At 46.4% G+C, this 21,063-nt stretch overlaps 1 protein-coding gene across 1 annotated transcript in view; it reads right to left on the bottom strand.

Moving 5' to 3' along the window:
• ICE1 (interactor of little elongation complex ELL subunit 1) overlaps positions 1 to 21,063 on the bottom strand; it is a 58,383-nt gene that overhangs the window by 13,256 nt on the left and 24,064 nt on the right. The window contains exons 11-15 of the mRNA XM_040630571.1: positions 14,327 to 14,413; positions 11,092 to 11,501; positions 4,192 to 8,994; positions 2,803 to 2,971; positions 174 to 334 (exon numbers count right to left, since the gene is read on the bottom strand). Of these exons, the coding sequence (XP_040486505.1) occupies positions 174 to 334; positions 2,803 to 2,971; positions 4,192 to 8,994; positions 11,092 to 11,501; positions 14,327 to 14,413 (5,630 nt within the window). The remainder of the gene's footprint in view (positions 1 to 173; positions 335 to 2,802; positions 2,972 to 4,191; positions 8,995 to 11,091; positions 11,502 to 14,326; positions 14,414 to 21,063) is intronic.

The following is a 21,063-nucleotide window of genomic DNA, read 5'->3' on the forward strand; positions in this document are numbered from 1 at the left end:
ACTAAATGCATAAGCTCGGGCTAAAATGGTATTTTAAAGGATCTAACGGGAAGAAGCCACGTCTCTGAAATTATCTACGAACTAATTTGACACTAAATACAAAACCGAGTAAGAACATTCATGTGAGATCTACAAGTAAGGTCTGACAATTGAGAAATAAAAACAAACCTGACCTTTTCCCAGTTGAGAAAGGCTCTCAAACAGTTCCGAACCTCTCCTTTAGCACGTTGCCTGGCAACCAACTGCATTGCCTTATTAATCACCGACTGGGAAATAAATATATCATGCCACATGTTTGCGATGAACAAAGTCAATTTCTCTGACTCTGGAAAATCTATGAGAAAAAAGACAAAAAACCTTTATGTCTGATCAAGTGAATAAATGACAAGCTAAGAACCTAGTTTAATAATTTCACTTGTGCCTTGCAAGGCCTCCTAACACTGAAGGGAGGTGCCCGAGGAGGCCCTGCTTCTTCCAAATCTGCTTCTTCCTCCCACAACCCCCTCCCTTTGGCAAACCTTCCTTAATTAAAGTTGAAACATAATACCTGGATATACGCCACTGTATTATGAAAAGAGCCATAAAATCCCAAACATGAAGCAAAGGCAAGCCTGTCTCTCCAGATTTCTGCAACCCTAGAACCTCACCATTTGTGACGTGTCCATTTCAGGATATTTCTTATGCATTTGGAAGAAAGAACTCACCTGTGAAACACACAGAAGGCTTTTGATTTGAAGAGATGTTTTCACACCCTACGGTCGATAATCTTCTACTGTGAATGCTCTTTCCCACAGCTGGCTTTGTTTAAACAACCTAACCCACATGCAGCTCACATGCAATAAAATACACTCTTCTTAAGCACGCAGTCTGATGAATTCTGATGAATGAATATATCCACGTAACCCCCACCACAATCAACACATAGACCATTTTCATCATCCCAAATTCCCATGGTCTGACCCCTTCCAGCACATCACTTTGCCCCAGATACAGACAACCCTGATCTGCTTACTGCCACTGAAAATCAGTTGCCTTTCCTCAAATGTTCATGACTGGATTCAGACAGCACATCCTCTTTTCTGTCTGGCTCCCTGACTGAGCAGACTGTTTCTGTGATTCACCCATGTTGCCACACAGATCGGCAGCCCCTCACTTTGTGGCCAACTGGTATTCAACTGCTAGATACTGCACACCTGTTCTTCCTTCACCTGCTGATGGACGTCTGTCTCCAGCTACAGGTGACAACTAACGAAGATGCTATGGGTAATGTCTCTAATTCTGTTAGATAAGGACCTTCGAGTGGGATTTCTAGGACATATGATAAATGAATATTTTGATTTTATAAGTCGACACAGATTTTTACCGTTTGGCAGGAAGCCACATCTTGTGTTTCCAGAGCAGGTAAGTCAAAGCAGCAGCTCACAGTGGTATTCTGACTTGCTGTTTCTGAGATCATACGTCCTCCAGCCCCAGGACTTCACCATATGCTGCTCTGTCTGCCCAGCATCCTCTCCCTTTCATGTTTCTTCTAGGCATTCGCTGGCGAAGCCGCTCTGACAAGAAGAGCTTCTCCGACCCCTCAGACTCTCACAAATTCCCTTCCACAGCACAGTCCCTCACACAACAGATCCTCAATGGCTGCATACAACGCATTCTTGTGCGGTAGAGACAAGTAGGAACGACACAAACAGAATCCCTGCCCTGACAGAGCATGCAATCTAGTGGAGGAGAGAGACGGCAAACAAAAGGGTTCAGGATATAAGGCAAAGGGGGTAAGTGCCATGAAGAAAAAGCTAGGAGCATGCGGGATGAAGAATGGCCACGGGGGCCCCGACAACATGGGGGCCAAGAAGAGAACCTCAGCAGGGGCTCAGCAGAGTCCACGCCGCTCGCCTTGCTAGTGCCCGCCACTGAGAGAGCCCTGCGTGCGCCGCGGCCATGTGACCAGCAAGTATGGGCCCCACCGTACAGGCGTGTCTGCATCTGGTTCCGGTCACCGTCCAGGCCCTAACGCCCAGCAAGCACCCCGTGAACTACTGTTGAGTCCACCAACGACTGAAAGAGTAAACAAAGAAACGAAGATGGCAACAGACGGCAGCCTCCTTCAAAGGTCTGCACTCGAGGGGCACATTCCACTACCTGCTTCACAAGCCCTGTGAACATTATGCTATTAGAATGAAAAACCTTCATCGTCGAGATAAGACTTTCTGATAAGAAATTAAATTGCATTTGTGTATCAGGTGCCTGTTCACAAATGTTTCCACCGAGGAAGTTCTATTACAAAGGATGACTCCTGATCTGCCCCGTTAGTGGGGATGGAAGCAATGCAAAGGAAAAGGGGATCCCAGGAGAGCCCTCCTTTCCACCGCCCTCTGGTTCTCCTCTTGCTCTAGGCTCACTACTCCATTTTACAGGTCTGCCTTTGCCAGCCAGTGACACAGCAGCATGGTCTGTCACTGACTTTACAGTTATTCCCGTATCTCGTGTCACCTTTATCTGACGCCTCAGTAGCTGCGCCAGGAAGAGACAAACACGCAGTAACGAGACCCCCTCGATTACATACAGGTGCAAATGTATGTACCGATTTAAGCAAGTTTAAGTCATGTAAATTCTCCCACTGAAAACCAGGCATGGCTTGGTACACCTAAGGCTCTTCACGTTCTCTGGTAAATGCCCCAACATTAACACTATTTTGAAAGATAACCAGCAATCGCTTAGCTGCAAATACAGATCCAAGTGTAATAATGAGGTAAAAAAGCAGTAGTGGATTTCCACTACAGAAATGTCACCATCTACACGTACCTTCTTTAAGTAGGCTGTAGCAAAACAAGCGAGCTCTTTCCAAGTCTCCAAGCTGCCGACAAATACCCACATACACTCTGCACAGGGCATGAATGTAATTGCGCTCCATAGAGATCTTCTGAATTTTTAGTTCTGAGAGAATAGAGTGAAGCAAGCACTCTGCTAAATGCTGGATTGGAGGGAAAAAAAAAAGAAAGAAAAGAAAATGTACACTGGTCTTTCTTTTGCCTACTAAAGAATAGCTAAAAGTTACAAAATTAAGTATCTATTAGGACCATAAAACATGCCCTGTATCGACCAGTAGAAAAGAGCAGTCACTGTGGCAAACCACCTGCTTTACTCAGCCCGCTGAGCCCCCTACCCCCCGCCCCCGCTCAGGTGTGGGGGGCAAGAGGCCCAAACCCGCAGGCTGCCTGCAGGTGTCAGAGGCCACGTCTGAGCACACCCACCCGCCTGCCGCCCCGGCCACCACGCCAACCAAGCACACTCCCTTGGTTTTGGCTAAAACGATTTGTACGTGTGCGTTAACCCACTTTAATTCTTCTCCCTTTCCCGTTTTCTGAATTCGGACGCGCCCTACACATTTATCCTGTTTAGGTCTTAAAAATACTGGGCATCGTTTTTCCTACTTAAGAAGACATTAAATAATTGGATCCATTTGTTCATTTGAAAATAAATATCTTTTCAAAGTGACATGTACTACTCTCTATGCTTTCTGAAAGTAAGCAATCTAAGAAAAATACATACATATTTATACCATTATGACTCCAAGGATGTGCAGATAACCAATAGAGCAGGATCCATGAGGCACTGGAAATAATCCACACAAGGTGTCGACATGGATACTTGGAAAATGTAACCCTGTAAGTCCTAATAAACAAGGTGTAGGAATCTGCACAATGCTCCCACGTTTTAACTGCCCCTGTCCTGAAGCCAGGATCTGTTCCTCTTTCATTTGTGACAGACATTAAAGGAGGGGCGAGGGAACCCCATGCTCTCTCTCTGTTAGACGCTCAGACTCTAAATGTGTGTGTGCCATTCACGGAAAAGAAAGGCTCAGTTACAGGCGAATAATCTGATGCTTTGAGCCTTTAAACACGCCAGAATCGACAGGCAATAAATATGCAGCTGTAGTCCTGACAGATACTTCTGTTTCTTCAAAATTTTAAGGTATTTGATGAATACAAATGATCAAATCACCAGTGTCTTCTCACAACCCAGTGTACAAGATGCTGACTAGAAACAAAGTATAGGTCACCACGTCTATATGGATAACTGTCGATCTCTGAAATAGAAGTTCTGTTCAGGGTAATCTACCACTGCTGAGCAGACAGCCTGTCTCTGAGGACCTGCAATTCCTAATGCTCTTACAGAAAAGCGGCCACGTACCTTTTTGGTTGTGCTAAATTCATAAACAACCTCCTTCTCTTGATCTCTCATTACAGGCTTTTTGGAGATATTTCCCACATACACGTGACTCCGAATGACAGGTAAGAGATCAAAAGACGACTCTGCAATCTTCTTCAGTGCATCTGCTATGGCTTTGTCATGGGACTCCACAGTTTCTTTCGGGTTCGGAGGCAACTGTGAAACCGTATCGACGGTCAGAAGAGAACTTTCTGCCTCTGTCGTCTCACCTTCAGCCTGAGGGACGTTCCTCCGGAGGGCCTTACCGACTCCTTCTGTAGCGGCGCCCCCAGTTTCCGGTTCCGGGGACCCGCTGTCCAGCCGAAGTCTTTTGGCACTCCTCAGGGTAGATGCAGACAATGTCCTTTTCCCACCTGCATCCTGGCGAGCCCCCCCATCTCTGGACCTCTCTTGAGTGCAGTCACTCCCTGAGCTGCCCCCTGTCTTAACAAAGGCAGTGGACGTCGACGTGATTGCCTTGAATCCTGTTAGAGCGCTGACAGGCCCTGCTAAGCTCTTACAGTCTGCAGAAGGACCTCGAGTGAGCTGAATATTCCCTTTGAGGATGTTGAGGGTGCGGGCCCTGGCAGACAGCTCTGGGTACATGGTATCAAGGATTTTAACGGAATTCTCCTGGGGTCCAGCCACAGCCGTGTGGGCAGATGCCAAGGGCGGGAGGCGGCCAGGCACGGGGAGGGCATGCTTTGGGGTCGCAGCACAGAACTGCAAGGGTGATGACAATATCCTCTCGCCGGCCAGTGCAGTAGACGGGGACGGAGATGTGCACAGGGGAGAGGGGCATCCCGGCTCTTCCGGCAAAGGAGACATCATAGGAGGCACTGGGATTTCACACAAGGGAGAAATCTGGCCAATAGGAGAGGTAGGTGAGGAGGGAGAGGAAGTTGCTATCAGAGGAGAAACTGGTTGCGAAGTCCTTGGAGGTGTAGCGACCAGAGGAGCGAGCAAGGGCGGCAGAGGGGGGCCCACCTCCTGCCGGATTTTACTCAGAGTATCAGAGCAATCCGTAGGAGTCGATGTGTCAGCATTGGCTAGAATGGTCTGAGTTTGATTTCTCTGCATTTTTGTGTTCTCTCTTTCCCCCGAAAATGACTGAGAGCCTTCACTCTGATTAGCTTCAACTTGGCTTGATGCCAAAGCCTTTGCTGGCTTGTTTGACTGATCTTTGTTTGAAATCTTTGATCGATTCTTATTTTTGCTGAAGGGCTCTAGTTTCGAGTTAAAGTATGTGTGATCAGATGCAATGGTCTGAGACTCAAAGTTCTGATCATAGATTTCAGAACTAATCCTTACACTGGGCTTGACAGGTCTATTGCGCAAACGACTTTTATCGAAGTTGGTGCTCTGGCTACTGCTGGAAATTTCCTCTTGGGCACATGACAGGTTGCTGCCACACTGGAGCTCCTGAAATGGAGGGCCAGGGTGACCGGTCTCTGGGGACTTCTCCATGGAAGTAATGGAAATGAAGTCAGCTCGATCTGGGGAAACAGGGATGTCTTCAGGACTGTCACACAGTATGACCTGGTCCACATTTGGCATGAGAGCTACCCCATTTATGATGGTCCAGTGGTCCCCCTTTTCAATGACGAGATTCTGATCCTTATTGATGAGCACGTTTATGACTTCGGAGGTCACTGTTGATATCTGACACTGAAATGTCGTTTCTGTCCCCTCCTTGGCACTGCCCTCCGTGGTCTGCCCCACCACGGAGTCAGAGCACTGTGGGGAGGGCTCTGCCAGCTCTGAAAGGACCTGTGCCCCATCGCGGATTGGGCTGGTGACATCAGGGACACCTTTAGGACTGCATGGAGTGACCCTGTTACTTGATGTGCCGCTGGCGGAAGAATGGCCCTTGCTGGCCACGCTGGCTGTTGGAGGGGGCGTACCTGCAGGATGTGGTGGGAAGCCACTCGCCTCCTGAAGTGGGATGTGCTCTAGGACAGGCTTAGTGGCCATGTTGTCATGCATATTTAAGAGCACTAAGCCACCAGTGTCTTTTCCAGGAGAGCTCTCACAGCTGGTCTGAAGTTCCTGTCCAATCCTGGTGAGTACCTCAGACAGCGTTTCCAAGGAACGCCGGGTAAGCTGACTCGTGCTCCTCAGAGGACCGTCATCTTCCTCAGATTCAACCCAATCGTCAGAGGTTTCAAGGGTTTCTTCTTCACAAAGCTGCTTTCTGTACTTTTCTCCTGATAGTTCACCTAGCTTTAAGTCTTTGTTCATTTCTTTATGTAGGGTTCCTTTGCTAGAACATTCTGAAACAGAGTCCCCTGAACTATAATCTCTTAACTGACAACTTTCAAGAAACATCACGACTTCTGATGTAGAAAGTCCGTCTATCTCAGAAAGAGTACTGATGTTGAAGTCCTGCAGTGCTGAGGTCAGACAGCCCACCTCTACGGAAGGCCTGGTCTCGGCTGCACCAGCACTGGGGACTCCTGAATCTTTCCTGGAGGCACGGGTGGCACTTTGCCATCTGTCCCCCATTGCGGCTTCGGGCTCACTGTCCCCCTCACTGCAGCTAGGTGCCTCACTCTCCTCCACCTCTGTGTCACCACCTCCTGCCTCCCGAATGCCTGTGTAGCAACACAGCGCCCCAGCAAGGCCACTCTGGGGGACAGCACGCGTCTCTTCATCTCTTCTGAGATTCGCCGACTGAAGAGCGGTCCCTGTAGGGCCTGGACCTTTAGGAGAAGCACCACCAGGAGTCTGAGATGGCCGCTCTAGAGACGTCTTCAGGCTTTGCCGGACACGAGGAGAGTCCTCTGGGACAGCCAGGGCCGCACCACCCGAAGTGCCTGCACCCCCACAGGGTACTTCATCAACAGGAAAACTTCTCGACACTGGCACTTCTGTGGCGGGAAGGAGTCGATCCACATCCAGCCCAGACGGGTCCAGACTGGAGCCATGAAGGAGCAGTGTCTGCTTCTGCACGGCTTCCTGTGCTGAGGCTTCCGTCACAACGTCCTGGTTTTGAACTGAGATGTTTTTAGAAGAGAAAGACAGTTTGCTATTTGTGGAACAATGAGAATTTCCTACTGGTACAGAACCACTTGGAAAACCGAAATCTAATTTTCTCCATGAGGCAGAAACCTGTGGCGAGGTCCCTTCAGTAGCAGCCGCCCCCGGGGCACTGCACGCCGTGTCCTCTCTTTCTCCGCCATGTCTGGCTCCTGAGGACGTGGGAGCAGCCCCAGGACCGGCATGTGCTGCTGCGACAGCAGGCTCAGCCCTCAGCTGCCGCCAGTGCTCCAGTCGGGTGCTCTGCGCCGTGTCGGGCCTGGCCTGCTTGGTGATCACGGACACTTGATTAGGCAACAGTGACGTAGCAGCCCTGAGCCCCACGGGGTGATTTTCTCTAGCAAGTTCAGGCTTGGATGCGGATCCTCTGCTTTCTAAGGATGGCGCTGCCTTTTGCACCTGATGGTTTGTTTTCTGTTCATGCTCTGACTTAGCTCTCAGCCTTTCTTCGCCACCTCTCCTTAACAGATCACTCTGGTGCCATGAAGGGCTTTTAACAAAACCAAATCCACTCTTGGTCAAGCCACACTGAGACTCTAGCAATGGTGCAGAATCTGCCCTAGTCAGGGGGGGCTCAGTTCTGGGGCCCTGACTTCCACACTGTGCCTCTTTCATAGCTTTTATAAATACTGACTGTGCAAGTGAACAGACTTTAGGCATGCCTTTCACAACGTTTGTGCACCCGACCTCACTGCTGCTCTGATTATTAAAATCTGATGCTCCCAACTCAGGGCTCAAAGCACACAAGCTATTCTCCAGATGGTTCTCTCCGGCAGGACACTCCACGGGCTCAGGCTGCAGACCTAGCATGTTCAAGGGTTCAGCTGATAACTTTTGTTCTGACTGATGCAGTTCCACAGGGGTCACTTTAGCAGGAATGTGTAGATCATGACCATACTTTAACCCAGAGGGAGACGGGGAGTCACTGCAGACAGATGATGCTCCCGAGGTAGAAGAGGAAGAAAGCCTGGCATCAATACCGAGCCCTGTGGCACCCAACGCATCACCGGCATCATCCTCCGGTTCCGGTGATTCTCCTGAAAGCAAACCTTGAACATCTCTCTCCTTTCTCAATACTCTACACATTCCCTGAAAGTGGTCAGAGATCGACAGATGGTCTGATTCAAGAGGGATTTCATTAGTTAGTGTCCACTTAGTAAACTGTGATTTGGGGGATCCTATCATTTTGGATAGCAGGGTTTTTCTTTCAGATTCCATGAGCTCACTGAACGGCCGCTTGCCGAGGGGAGAAGAACACATGTCAGGGTTCTGGAGGGCTACTCCCCTGCCCTGTGCCCGGCTGCCAGACGACGTCTCAACACACACATTTTTGATGGGCTCACGAAGCGTGTTCTCAGTCTGCACCGACTTATCCACCTCCCTAACGTCTCTCTGTCTTTGTGCCTCATCTAAAGTGCCTCTTCCCCTATCACTCGTGGATTCAGATGACACCATCCAGTGTTTCTCGCAAGCTAAGGAGCATGCGGCTGAAGGCTCTCTCAGTGTTGCTGTGAACGTCCCAAACCCAACAGCTGTCACTTCATTTACTTCCAATGTAGTCAGAGCTTGCGTAGCTTCGTGTGATTTGAGCTTTTCCTCCCAGGTACCACTACTTCCTTTACTTTTTCTGGATGAACCAAAATACTGTGATTCAGACGTCTCATCTTCTGAAACAGACTCAGCAGAATTTCTATGTTGGGACGACTCATTATCACTGGAATCTGTGTACTCTCCAAAGTAGTTTTCCTTAAAAATGAATGAGTTATTCTTATTAGTTAAGTATTAATTGAACTGACTAAACATACCTACCAATTAAATGCCTTAAAAAAGTGATTCTTATCATAAATACTAATCGAACTGACTAAAAACAACTATCAGTTGAATACATTCCTAAAGAATCCTTTAAAACACAGCTGAGGAAAGTGTAGTTGCCTGTCTGGAAGCTACTGGGGATAGGTAAGCGCACTCTGAGCACCCAGCTACCACCGTTTCCCTGACCTGTCTCCCCGAGTTCCCCACACTCCCACTGCTCACTCCTCCCACAACACACACAGCCTAGGATTAGGTCTATTCTCCAAAGGGCCAAACATTCCTACTCTCCAGCTCTTCCTCCTGTCTCCTCCTGTTTCCGGTATCCAACTCTGGCTGCACAGCCCTGTCCCCTTGCTTGCAGGTCAGTGCTCTGCCGGCGTCCAGCTCCAGTGCAGCGGGACTGGCCAGCACTCTGGGGAACGTCTTGTGGGTATCTCGTGCCCACAGTTCCTCACGCCTTGGCTGCGTCTGGGATGCTGTTACCAAGCGGACAGGCTTTACCTCTTTCAACACTATGCACACTGACACTGCTCCTTCCCACACACCCGCTCTCCATCTCCGCTGCAGAAACCCTCCACAATCCCTGGGCGCCCCTGCTGTCTTGGCTGAACTGCCCCCATCACATGCCCACCAGAAGACCTGGTTCCTCAACCACTTGGCCGCCTTCTGAGCACCACGCCCATGGCTCTAAAATCCAACTGCACGCGTCCCCTTGGAAGTCCCATGCCAACCTCGTATCCACACCTAATACAGCACCCTCTCACCCAAGCAGGGCTGCTGCTGTTCTTTACTATTTTCCAGCATCCCTGCCTCCTCCACCTCCCTAACCACCACACTGAAAACCTTGCCAAATGCTGCTCATTCACCCTTGTAACGTTTCTCAAACCAGCCCCACCTCTTGAACCCCAGTGCTGCTACAGGGAGGGGATATCGAGAATGGTGGAAGCTGCTGATTCAGTGATTCCCCCCTCTATGCTCTTGCCTCTGTCCAGACTATCCCCACTCCCTACTCGATCACACAGTGGCTAACTGGAAACTTGCAGCTGAAAATCTATCATTAAGTCCACTTCTCAGGATCCACCAAGGACCTCCCACTGCCCTCATGATAAAACGGAAAGTCCTAAGGACACAGACAGCCTCTGCGGACCTGGTAAGCGGGAACGTTCTCTAGCACAAGCTCACCCTCAGTCCCATGACTCTGCATAAAGAGCTCCTCACCTGAAGCACCCCCGCCCTCTTGAACACTCAGCGGGGCCCTGTCTCCCTGGAGCATCCCTGCCCTCCCTGGCCTCCCTGCGGAGCCAGCTTCTTGCCTGGGTCCTTCCAGCAGGTGTGCCTCCCAGCCCGGCAGTCTCCACCACAGCGGTGCGATCGCCTGCTCCCTTTTCCACCCAACTGCCACCCAAGATCCAGCCAAGTGGTAACTACGGCCTATGTCACCTCCATGTTCCCAGGCCAAGCACAGTCCCTGAACAGAACAGACATACACTGCTTCCTGAAAAAAGGGAGCGACTCAGAGCAATGCATTTGTCTACTCCTTAAGCCAAAAAGCATACAAATCTGCTTCATAAAGACTCATTTCCTAAGAATTTACAATAAACCATTCTGCAAACACACGAAAAGGAGATGAAGTCATCAAGCGGAAGCGGCGCATTCGGCAACACAGGTTAATGGGCACGCATGCTACATACATGGATTCCCCATCTCTGAAAAACCCCAGGCCCGCAAACACGCACTTAATCCGTTCACTGCATTAGGTGCCAGGCGGCAGACAGAAGAACAATTAGACCACAGCCCTCGGGCAGGGGACTGCAAATCTGATTATGGATAAAGACACACAGAACGCAACTGTAAGTGAACATGTCATGTGATCCACACCGATCCAAAGAGTGCAGGCATGCCCTAGTCGATGCTCACATTCACCCCCAGTAACGTCTGGTCTGTCACTGAGCAGCACTCCCTAAGTATGGCTAACGTGGTAGGATGAACAACACGCCCACGTGATAACTCAAATGCCAAGTGCAAACTCACAGGAGCGAGCGAAGAAGGTAATGTGCTCAGGGGTGGTAGGGACACCAGAGGGGGTGACGGCACCGGAGACAACAGAGGAGGGGGAAGTCTGAAGAAGTCAACTGCAGCCTGGAGATCTTCATCAAAACAGTGATCACGATCAGAGAAGTCAGTACTGTCCTCATCATTCCTCAGCACTGGAAGTTCAGGATGCTGGCCCTCACTAGAAATGCGGTCATTACAGTGCGTGGTTCCACTGGGCCCCTCTCTCCCCACACGTCTACACGCAGAGAAGTCGCCCTCTATTTCCATGGAGAGTTCCGCCAGGCACGTCTGCACAGCTGCGGCTCTGAGTGGCCTGCCTCCCGCTGGAGGGGGCGCGACATCGTCCCTGGACTCTGTGGGTCCGGGGTTTTCTTTGGCAGGTTTCTCTGTGGGAGAAAAAAAGTAAATACTAAACATCTGTAACATCAAGAAAAGTTAAAAAAATTATCCTAACTGTTCAAAACGCTTACTTTATTGAAGAAACCGAAATAAGGAGAAACATTTTTTAAACGGCACCCGATCCCTTCCTACAGATTATCCTGTAAGACCTGAACACATTTCATGTAAGTGCACTTCCCTCACAACAAGCAGGACAAAGAGGCAGGCGGGCGGGTGGAGGTGATGCCCTGTGGCCCACGGGCAGCAGGGCGCATGGGTGCAAAGGTATCATGGTGGTGGGAACGGGTCTGGATGGCATGCTCCCTCTCTCAGTAACTATCTTTCCACACAACCGGCAGCATTCAGAGACACAGCTTTGTGCAGAGGATGACAGGGAACACAATTTCCTCTGCCTGAAAAACAATCAAAAATCAGCCGACATCAAGCCTACCCAATAACCATATTTGTACAATGCTGCAATTAAGGGACTCGACCAGGTCACGAACATACTTTGTATTACAGTGCAATAGGAAAGTTACTGTAAAAACGCAGTGGTTTGGGGGTCTTGATTTTGGTGAACTGCAGTGGTGCTAATTATCAGTGAAGATGTCTGTGTCCCGGGAAATAACTGGAAATAACCATTTGTCATAAATGAAAGCTATAAAAAATATATTTTACATAAGGACTCAAGGCTCCCTAGAGAAGTGACTGACTACAGGGCTGGGGAGGGAAAAATACAAATCGGCCCTGAAACATCTTGCAGAGTCAGAAAGGAGTTCTCAAAACAGGCTGGGGTATGCCTCAAGGGCCCAGGAGCCAACCTGAAAATAGTCCCAATAGCCGAAGCTGAAGCAATTTGAACGATGAAATAAATACTGGTAGTTATGAATTATAATGCAGAGAATAAAGAATTCCAATTAATTAATGCAGAAGGAACGAGAGAAATAGGAAATCACTATAGACTAAACAGTAACTGTGGCGTGCAGGCTTCGGCTGTGGAGGCTAAAATCGGCAGGCTAGAGTGGGAGAGAAAGACTATTTGCAGAGTATCCACGTGTCTCCCTCAAGATAATTCACAGTAATATAACGCTGGAGAAGCCTGGCAGACACCATTTTAACAAGTGGCCCCACTGTCACCCTGTGTCATCCATCCCCCCATCCCCTCCCCGGGACGAGGTCAGAGCGCCGAGGAACCACGAGGACACCACCGTGGAACTCTTGCTGTAAAGAGAGTCTTCGCCTAACATGAGGAAACAGCACACAAGCCAAAACGGACAGGTTTCCTACGAAATGATGGCTCCTCTCTGAGAGTGGCAAAGCCATGAGACAAAGCAACCCAGCTGAACCAGCAGACTGGGGGCTGGAAGGTGGAGGGCTGCTAGGTGCGACGTGGGCTCCAGGGACTGACACGTTCCCAGAGACATCCATGTGAGCTTTCAGTTCGCTAACAGTCTTGCACCAAAGGTTAAATTCAGGGGAATCTGGATGCGGAGTCTAAGGGAATTCTCTGCACTATTTTTGTAGATTTTCTCACATAAAAACAAAAAATTAAAAAAAAAAAAAAAAAAAAAAAAGAGTACGTTTTAAGATTGAAGATTCCAAAGACTCCATGTTTCCCTTTCTACTTGAAAAAGTTAACACTAAGCAGCACACTTACCCTTCAAAATAGTTTGGTTTTAAATAAAAACACCAAATTATTAAATGGAGAGCCCTTTTCGTAACATCTTGAACAACATGAAATCAGTGCTTATAATAAACCACGACTACTTCCTGCTGAAGCCAACCGAGAAGAGCCCCAGGCCGCTTCTGCCTCAACAGATGAAGACGCGGACCGCGAACCGCAGCGGCGGGCTCACAAGACGCAGGCGCCACCTGCCTGGATCAGCTGTGCCGCCACGCAGCACGCGACAATCCACGTCACAGCACCCCATCCCACGGGCCTCTCTTCACCTCACAAAACCTCACGAGCTCTGAGTCAAGCACAAATGAGAATCAGCAACTTGTCTGGTAACATTTTTTGAAGGGAAATCTGCCTTCAGAAGCCTGAGAGAGAAAAACTAGGTACACATCTCTACAGATTTAGATCCTCAATGATCTGTGAACTCACGGCAGCTAATCATAAGAAACCAGTAAAATGGGGGGAAAAAGTTAAGTAAGGAGCTCTTTAATCTTATGCATGACAGCTAACTTCCCCCATCCACTGTGGGATGACTAATACCTATTTCCAAATCTTAAATCCTGAGTAGGGTGTAACTGAGAACACGGCAGGAGGCCTCCACAGCTCTGCCTGCAGATCAAGACAGCCCACAGGCGAAGTCAAATCCGAAAACTAGCGGTGGTGCTGCAGGGAATCATCTGACGTGACAGCATGAAAGGAAACTTCTTATCGGACAACAGCAGTGTTCTCAAGCAGACTGTGAACGTACAGGAGATCAGCCGCTAACAGTTCAACCAAAGGAACTGGTTACAGGAAAAGGAAATTCAGTGAGGCTGCTACTGGATGGATGACACTCGTGAAGTGATTCAGAAAGCACCATGCCGCCCCAGTCCTCTGCATGTTCCTGCCATACACGCTGCACTCTGTGTCCTCCCAGCTTCTCCGCGTGTCCTCGGAGGAGAGCCACTAGTACAAAAATAAAAGCTGAATGCACTTACTGAGACTAGAAGCCACGCTGAAGGGAAAGGAGCCCTGTAACTCAAAGTACCCATTCCGGTTTATTTCACTCTTTCAATGTCAGATTCAGGAGACAGTAAAAGCTGAAGGCATACAATGCCCACGGTAAACATTTCTACTTTCATGCATGAAATGTACTTCTGGAAGTTTCTCTCTCACCTGTGATACTTCGGTTGCCTTCACCAGGTAGTCTGTGTGTTGTGTTTATGCAGAGCCAGAGTTCCTTCAGAAGCAGCTTTACTTTTCCTGTGAAAAAGAGTGCAGTATTAAAGACATGTCATTCGGCTCAATCTACAAAAGGCCAAAACACACTCCGGGGAAAGCAGGACTTCTTAAGGGCTGGGGAAACAGCTAGGCACTGAGACTTCTTCCCCAAATCCAACCACTGTGAGTAATTGGCTAAGCTATGGAAGGCCTGCAATGCTCCAGCTGAATGCTGAAGACAGGCTTGTTTTTTATCCAGGGGTGAGGGGAATGGGAGGGCACATGACTCAAAAGATCAAATCTACCTGCTGGTAAAGGTCTTTATCCCCTTTTTGTATGAATGGACCAAATACACATCCTTGGCACTTTCTATAGAAGATGGTAAGAGACGAGGGACAGAAGCACAGATATAATGACCGATGTGAGAGATGTTGGCTCTACGTTTACTACCAACAACAGCAGAGAAGCACCCTCAGTGACATGAGGGTGTCAGAACACCCATCAGAACTGACCATGCTGGGTATACTGTGTGACTCATGATCTCATGCGAGTTCAAGCCCAATGCTGGATGTAGAGATCACTTTAAAATTAAAAAAGAGAGAGAAAAAAAAAAAAAAAGAATTGGCCTAGCTGTAACTAACCCGGGGGTTTTGTGTATAATAGAAAATTCTTCATTAGTCTCAAGGGTTAACAGGGTGTAAGACAAAAATGTGTGTATATAAACACATGGAAAGGAAGAGATTATCACACGAATGAGCAGACACACAGAGAAGCACATGCTTTTAGAAGGGAAGTGAGAGCCTTGGAATTTTTATAAATTTTCAAAAGGGTCAGGATTCCTACAACAGTTAAGAACCATTGGTTCAAGCTGAAAGGTCCCCATTTCTACAGATTTAGATCCTCAATGATCTGTGAATTCAGATCATTTTAACTATGGCAGGCCTAATGAAAGTCATATAACGTTAAGAATATGACACTATGGTTTTAAAGCAAGTTTAACATTAGTATGTACATACATTTCCAAAAAACTGCCAGAACAAAAAATATTCACAAAAATTGAAATATGAACAGCTTGTGGTCAAATCTGCATAGAAACACCAACCGCACTAATAAAAATTCAACTAAAAATAAGCTTTAAGTATTAGGTAATTTCAGGCTACCTCTGTTATAGTTACCTTAAAGTTCTTAAATTAGCCTGAAGCATTTATTGAAAATACTGAAATCTTTAATCCAGTTCTAGAGAAGATAAAAGACCTACCTTTTAACCCAAAATATCTATAATATAAAAACTCACAAATTTTGAAATAAATCAGCCCTATATAAGCTGGCAAACTGCATCACTCCATAAAGAGCACTGTCCCCAGAAGAGGGGACCAGAATAAGTGTTAAGGACAGAGTAACAGGCACACTTAAGGAGTTTCACATTCCCAACCTCTCTGGAGCCCAATCAACTTCTGGCTGTCACTGTGTATGAAGCACATCCACTCTTTGAGTTCCAAAATTCTGTGATCAAGTAACTTATCTACATTGTGATTTAACCTACCCAAAAGCCTGCTTCCAAATACTGTAATCCCCTGTGCTTAAATGACCTGACCAGGATCCCTGTTTATTACGTATACCCAAAGCAGCAAACAAGGAACCTTAAAAAAAAAGAGAAAAAGTTACTTTTCTATTCCTATGGAGGTTACTAAGCAGAGCGATGCCTATGCTAACTGAGCACTCATTCACTACTCCTAATCTGACAAATCAGAACAGAACTATCCATTCCCAGTAAAGCAGAAAAAACAAAACCAAACCAAACCCCACTGTGGCTTCATTACTTAGCTGTAAAGAGAAAAGCTCATTATGTCGAATTGCGCACCTTCCCCCAATCCCGTACATTCCTGCCTGTATCAAATCTAAGGTGTCCGTGAGTGTCTCTGTACTTGTCTGCTTCGCTGACTTGCCAGGCGTCACAGGAACACCATGCTTTCACCAAGATACCGTCACAATTGTGTTTGTTACAATCTGTGTGGCCATGAGCCTTGATCAGGTTTTTCCTTTTCAAAAACTTGATCATTCCAAATATCTATCCTATCCTGATAAGCTTTCACCATCTGCTTGTCCTTTCCCATCTACAACCTCAGTGAGATGTAAGACTGGATCTTTAGAAATACATCTGGGGAAACCTCACGTCTTTACACCGTTGAGCCTCTGATCCAGTACCAACGTTCACTTACATGTTCTGGTCTTTCACGCTCTTCCGTGGCTTTACGGGCTTCCTCAGAGGCCTGGCACACTGCTTTTAGGTTTTCTCTTCCTAGACATGATGGTCCTGTCACCCTAACTGGTGTTTCTCATTCCATCCCTGCTCTGATAGGTTGAGGACGGCGCACTCCGCGTGCTCATGGGACGTATCACCACTCTGCCAAACTCCCGTTCGGTCTTCCAGCTCAGTCTACCTAGACAGCCTCATCACTTGAAATCATGACAATTCTGACTCTTGTTAGTATTTACAGCCCCTGCTCTTCCGTGTTGGCTCTGCTGCATGGTGCGGGGCCCCTAGTGCACACAGAACAGAGGTAACGAAACGCACACGTGTCTGCTTCTGGCGGGAATGACTAGGCTCTTCAGCTTTCGCCTTTCTCAATTTCAAAATGTGTTTCTCAATTGTTACCTCACTGAGTACCTTTTCATGAGGAATGGATGCTGAACTGAGATGATCACATCTTTCTTCTCGTAACCAGTGGTTGTGGTCTTATGAGATAAATCCTCAAATCATGCTATGTCTGTATTCTCTATTAGTATGAGACTGGAGTTCTCAAAATTGCATTTGGCATTTTGCAGCTGTGTTCCTCAGTGACTGCGTGTGTGCTCATGTCAGTCTTAGCTGGCTCTGGTACAGGGCTGTTTGAGTCCAAGACAACGACATGAAAAGCAGTCGGTATTTTTCTAAGTTCTCCGACAAAATAACTACTAATAAAGACATAGTTTTATTCACTGAAGCCTTTACAGAGCTCACTTGTAAGTCCTGCGGGTCTTGTATGGCATCAGATCTTAACTGTTCTCTTAAAGTTTCTTCCGCATTATTTTTCTGTTCAGGTTTGCAGCAACTATCCAAATCAATCTGAGCATGTTTTCCTTGAAAACGCTTCATTTCGCAAGCATGATTCAATCTGAATATAAATGTGTGAATTCAGAAATGCTCTCACTGCAGCTTTTTTGTAGCTTTCTCTGTCGAGATGCTTTTGTGTGGCTGTTCCTTCCTTTCTTGATCAGACTTGCGGAGGAGCTGTTGGTTTCAACAGCCCTGCAGAGATCCAGCTGTTTGTTTTACTAGGCCCAAATCAACAATGCTTTGGTTCCTATTTCATTAACTTAGATTTTCTTCTTCATCAACTCCTTCTTTCCATTTCCCTCAGTTTCTGCTGCATTTTCCTACTTTCCTGTCATTCAGTTTCTGTACTTCTTGCTTTCTAAAATAATCATGGAAGATCACTCATCCCTGTGAACACGAGACTGGCAATATCTCAGAGATTTTAATACCGGCCTACGGTTATTTATTTCAGTTTTTATGTTCTCTGCTACCCAAGAGGAGCTGGTTTGTGTGAATGCATGCTCACTTACCAGACAAGTTTGGAAAGTTGTGGGGTTTGGAGGGGGAGGGAGAGTTTTATTAATATCTTTTTTTTTTTTTTTTAAGATTTTATTTGTTTATTGGACAGAGAGAGACACAGCGAGAGAGGGAACACCAGCAGGGGGAGAGGGAGAAGCAGGCTTCCCACCGATCCCAGGACTCTGGGATCATGATCTGAGCCGAAGGCAGCCGCTTAACGACTGAGCCATCCAGGTGCCCCTTTATTAATATCTTATTAAGTATCAGTTTTATAATATTATCTCATACTAGGCTGGAGTTTCTGTTGTCCAGCAAATAGCATTCATATGTTTAAAAGTATTTTGAAGAATTCTACATTTGTGGTTTAAAGGTTAGATGTAAATCATCCTGAAACCACAAATCCAATTCCACCTACTTTGTGTGCTTTTACAAATGACGGTCTCTGAGAAACACAGTAAAGCCTCTCATGGAAACAGGTGACTATTCCCTCCAGAATTTCCAGGCATTTTACTGCAGAGTTTCGTGTTCTCAGTCTATGATAGCAACATCTTCTTGATGAATTGTACCTTTAAGAAACCTGGATATTCCCTTTTAATCCACGTACACTCACTTCTAAGCTTGAATTACTTTTTGCCTGGTTACTGCTTTCAAGTTAGCATTTGCTTGAAATTTCTCTGTCTCTCTATATTCAATCTTTTCCACTTCATTTGATTTTAAAAGATACTTCCTACTAACATGCCAGAAATAAAGATCGTACACAAAAATCACACTCAACACCTGAAAAAGCATTTCCAATATAAATATTACATGTGTGTCCCACTCTGAGATGTGTCCTTCAATTATTTCTTGCTGACTTCTCTCCTTAGGGCTCTGGCCTCCCCTCGGAGAGGTCCAGGTGGGTGACCACTGTGACATCTAAAATCTTGTTTCCCATACTTGAGAACCCCACTGGTTCAATTTCATGGCAGCAGCCAATTATCTAAGGACATGAACTCTAAACATTTTCTTCCCTCCAGTTCGTGATTTAATACCGTTTCTTCGGGTTTTTCTCCTTGGTGCCTTTCTTCCCCATGACTGCTGCTTCTCAGTTTTAGATGGAAGTTGAGGCAGGTCATCTTTGAGAGCCAGCGTATACTTCTTCAGCCTACATTCCTCTGGCAATACATGAAGGTTCTCACTTCATGGACCTAGGGGACCCTGCCTTCGGAGGGAAGGGATGCAGAGTGAAGCAGTTACAAGGATTTACACGAAGAAGAGAAGTATCTCATTTTCTGCGAACAGGAGTGGCTATCCTTCAAAGTAGGCGTAATTACCCAATTTTCTGGTTTTCTTATATCCACACCCACTCAGAGTGCCTCCTATGTCGTAAATGACACTTGACAGAACTTTGGGCCACAACGTGTGGACAAATGCCAAACACTGTTTCTGAAACCAGAAGGTTACTCATGTCCTGCTCCGTCTCCCACTCCCTATGCCTCTGATCTGAAGAAACACAGGGCTTCTACAATCAAACTTGCTTTTTGAGGCCTATTTTCTCTGTAATTTTAGGTTTCACCACCAACTGATACCATCTGCTTTACATTTTCCTCCATGGTAGTAAACCTTTTAACTCTAAAGAAGAGTTTTGTTTTGTTTTGTTTTTTAATTTTCTGCCATCTCTAATGGAATTTAGAAGGAAGGAAAGGCAAATGTGACATTCTGGAGGCCTTTCAAAAAGATAATTCACCAAATTATCTGAGTCAACCCAATATACTTTCTAACTTGTGAATTTCTTTCAGAAGTACAGATGAGCCTTGAACTTTGACTCCCTTAAAACCTAACTAACAGCCTAGTGTTAATCAGAAGCTTTCCTGATAACACAACAGGCAATAACACGTACTTTATACATTATATGCTTAATATACTACATTCTTACAATGAAGTAAACTAGAAGAAAGAAAACTGTTAAAAAACCATAAAGAAGAGAAAATACGTTCACAGTACTGCACTGTATTTATAGAAATAAAACCTACATAGAAGTGGATATGCGTGCAATTCAAACCAGTGTTGCTGAAGGGTCAACAGTATTACGAGAGAAAAGTGTTAAAGATATACTTAGCAATTAGGAATTAAATCCCCCAAGGTCCACAAGTAAATAATTAACAGATTCCTAAAGACTTCATGTATTTACCTGGAAGAAGCAAAATGTACAGCAGACAACACTCACCCTCACGATGAGGGGAGATAAAACAATGCAGGGATAGACAGCAATTCCGAGGACTCAGTGGGAGGGTTCAGTTTTAAACAGCAAGGCTTGAGAACAGTCAAATTCTAAAACAAACCCGTCAGTCCAAAAGAGAAGATGACGAAAGCAGCAGCTGACCACTGGCTGGGAGAACCAAGCCCGGGGAGCCCTCCACTTCTCTGAGCAGCACCTACGACTCAAACCCTGGTTTTCCACACAGAAGGGGAGGACAAAGAGGTTGAAGCACCTGGACCTATGCAGCAGCGACACTGGGAACCGGCAAACCAGTGCCCAGGAAACTGAAAGGTGTTAACTATTAAAGCCTCAAGCCCAGGAAAAGGTGATCTTGGACGAAGAGACAGGGTAAAGGAGGCTTCTAAACACACGCTATATCCTTGTAGAAACAATGGAAGTGGTTTTAGTAATCTCCACTTAGAGGAAAAATAACACATCAGTGACATAACAACACCGTTATTAACTTATCATTTTAATTCCATCTCAAGAAAGTGTGAGATAAGTAGAGCAAAAATCCATAATCTCCTTTTTAAAAATGAAGAATGAAACAAAGAGAAGTAAATGGCCAAGATCACACAGCTAATAAAGAGAAATATTAAAGCAAACACTTCAATTTCTCAGCATCCAGTGTTGTATCTTCTGGCCTACAAGATAACACACTGCATGACAAAATGAAGACTGAAAGTTTGTGACTCCCTTTGTTCCACAACTACTGTCTTCCTTCTGCTTACAACGCTTGGCCTTCCCTCCAAAAATACACTGGAGGGCTTTGATTCCAGTTTTTCTGTCTTCACAATTTTTATATATTTGGCACCTAAGAAATTTTATAAGTTAACTTGAAAAACTGTAACCTAATAT

The sequence above is a fragment of the Ursus maritimus genome, unplaced genomic scaffold (assembly GCF_017311325.1).
Source record: "Ursus maritimus isolate PB19 unplaced genomic scaffold, ASM1731132v1 scaffold_15, whole genome shotgun sequence".
Taxonomy (NCBI): domain Eukaryota; kingdom Metazoa; phylum Chordata; class Mammalia; order Carnivora; family Ursidae; genus Ursus; species Ursus maritimus.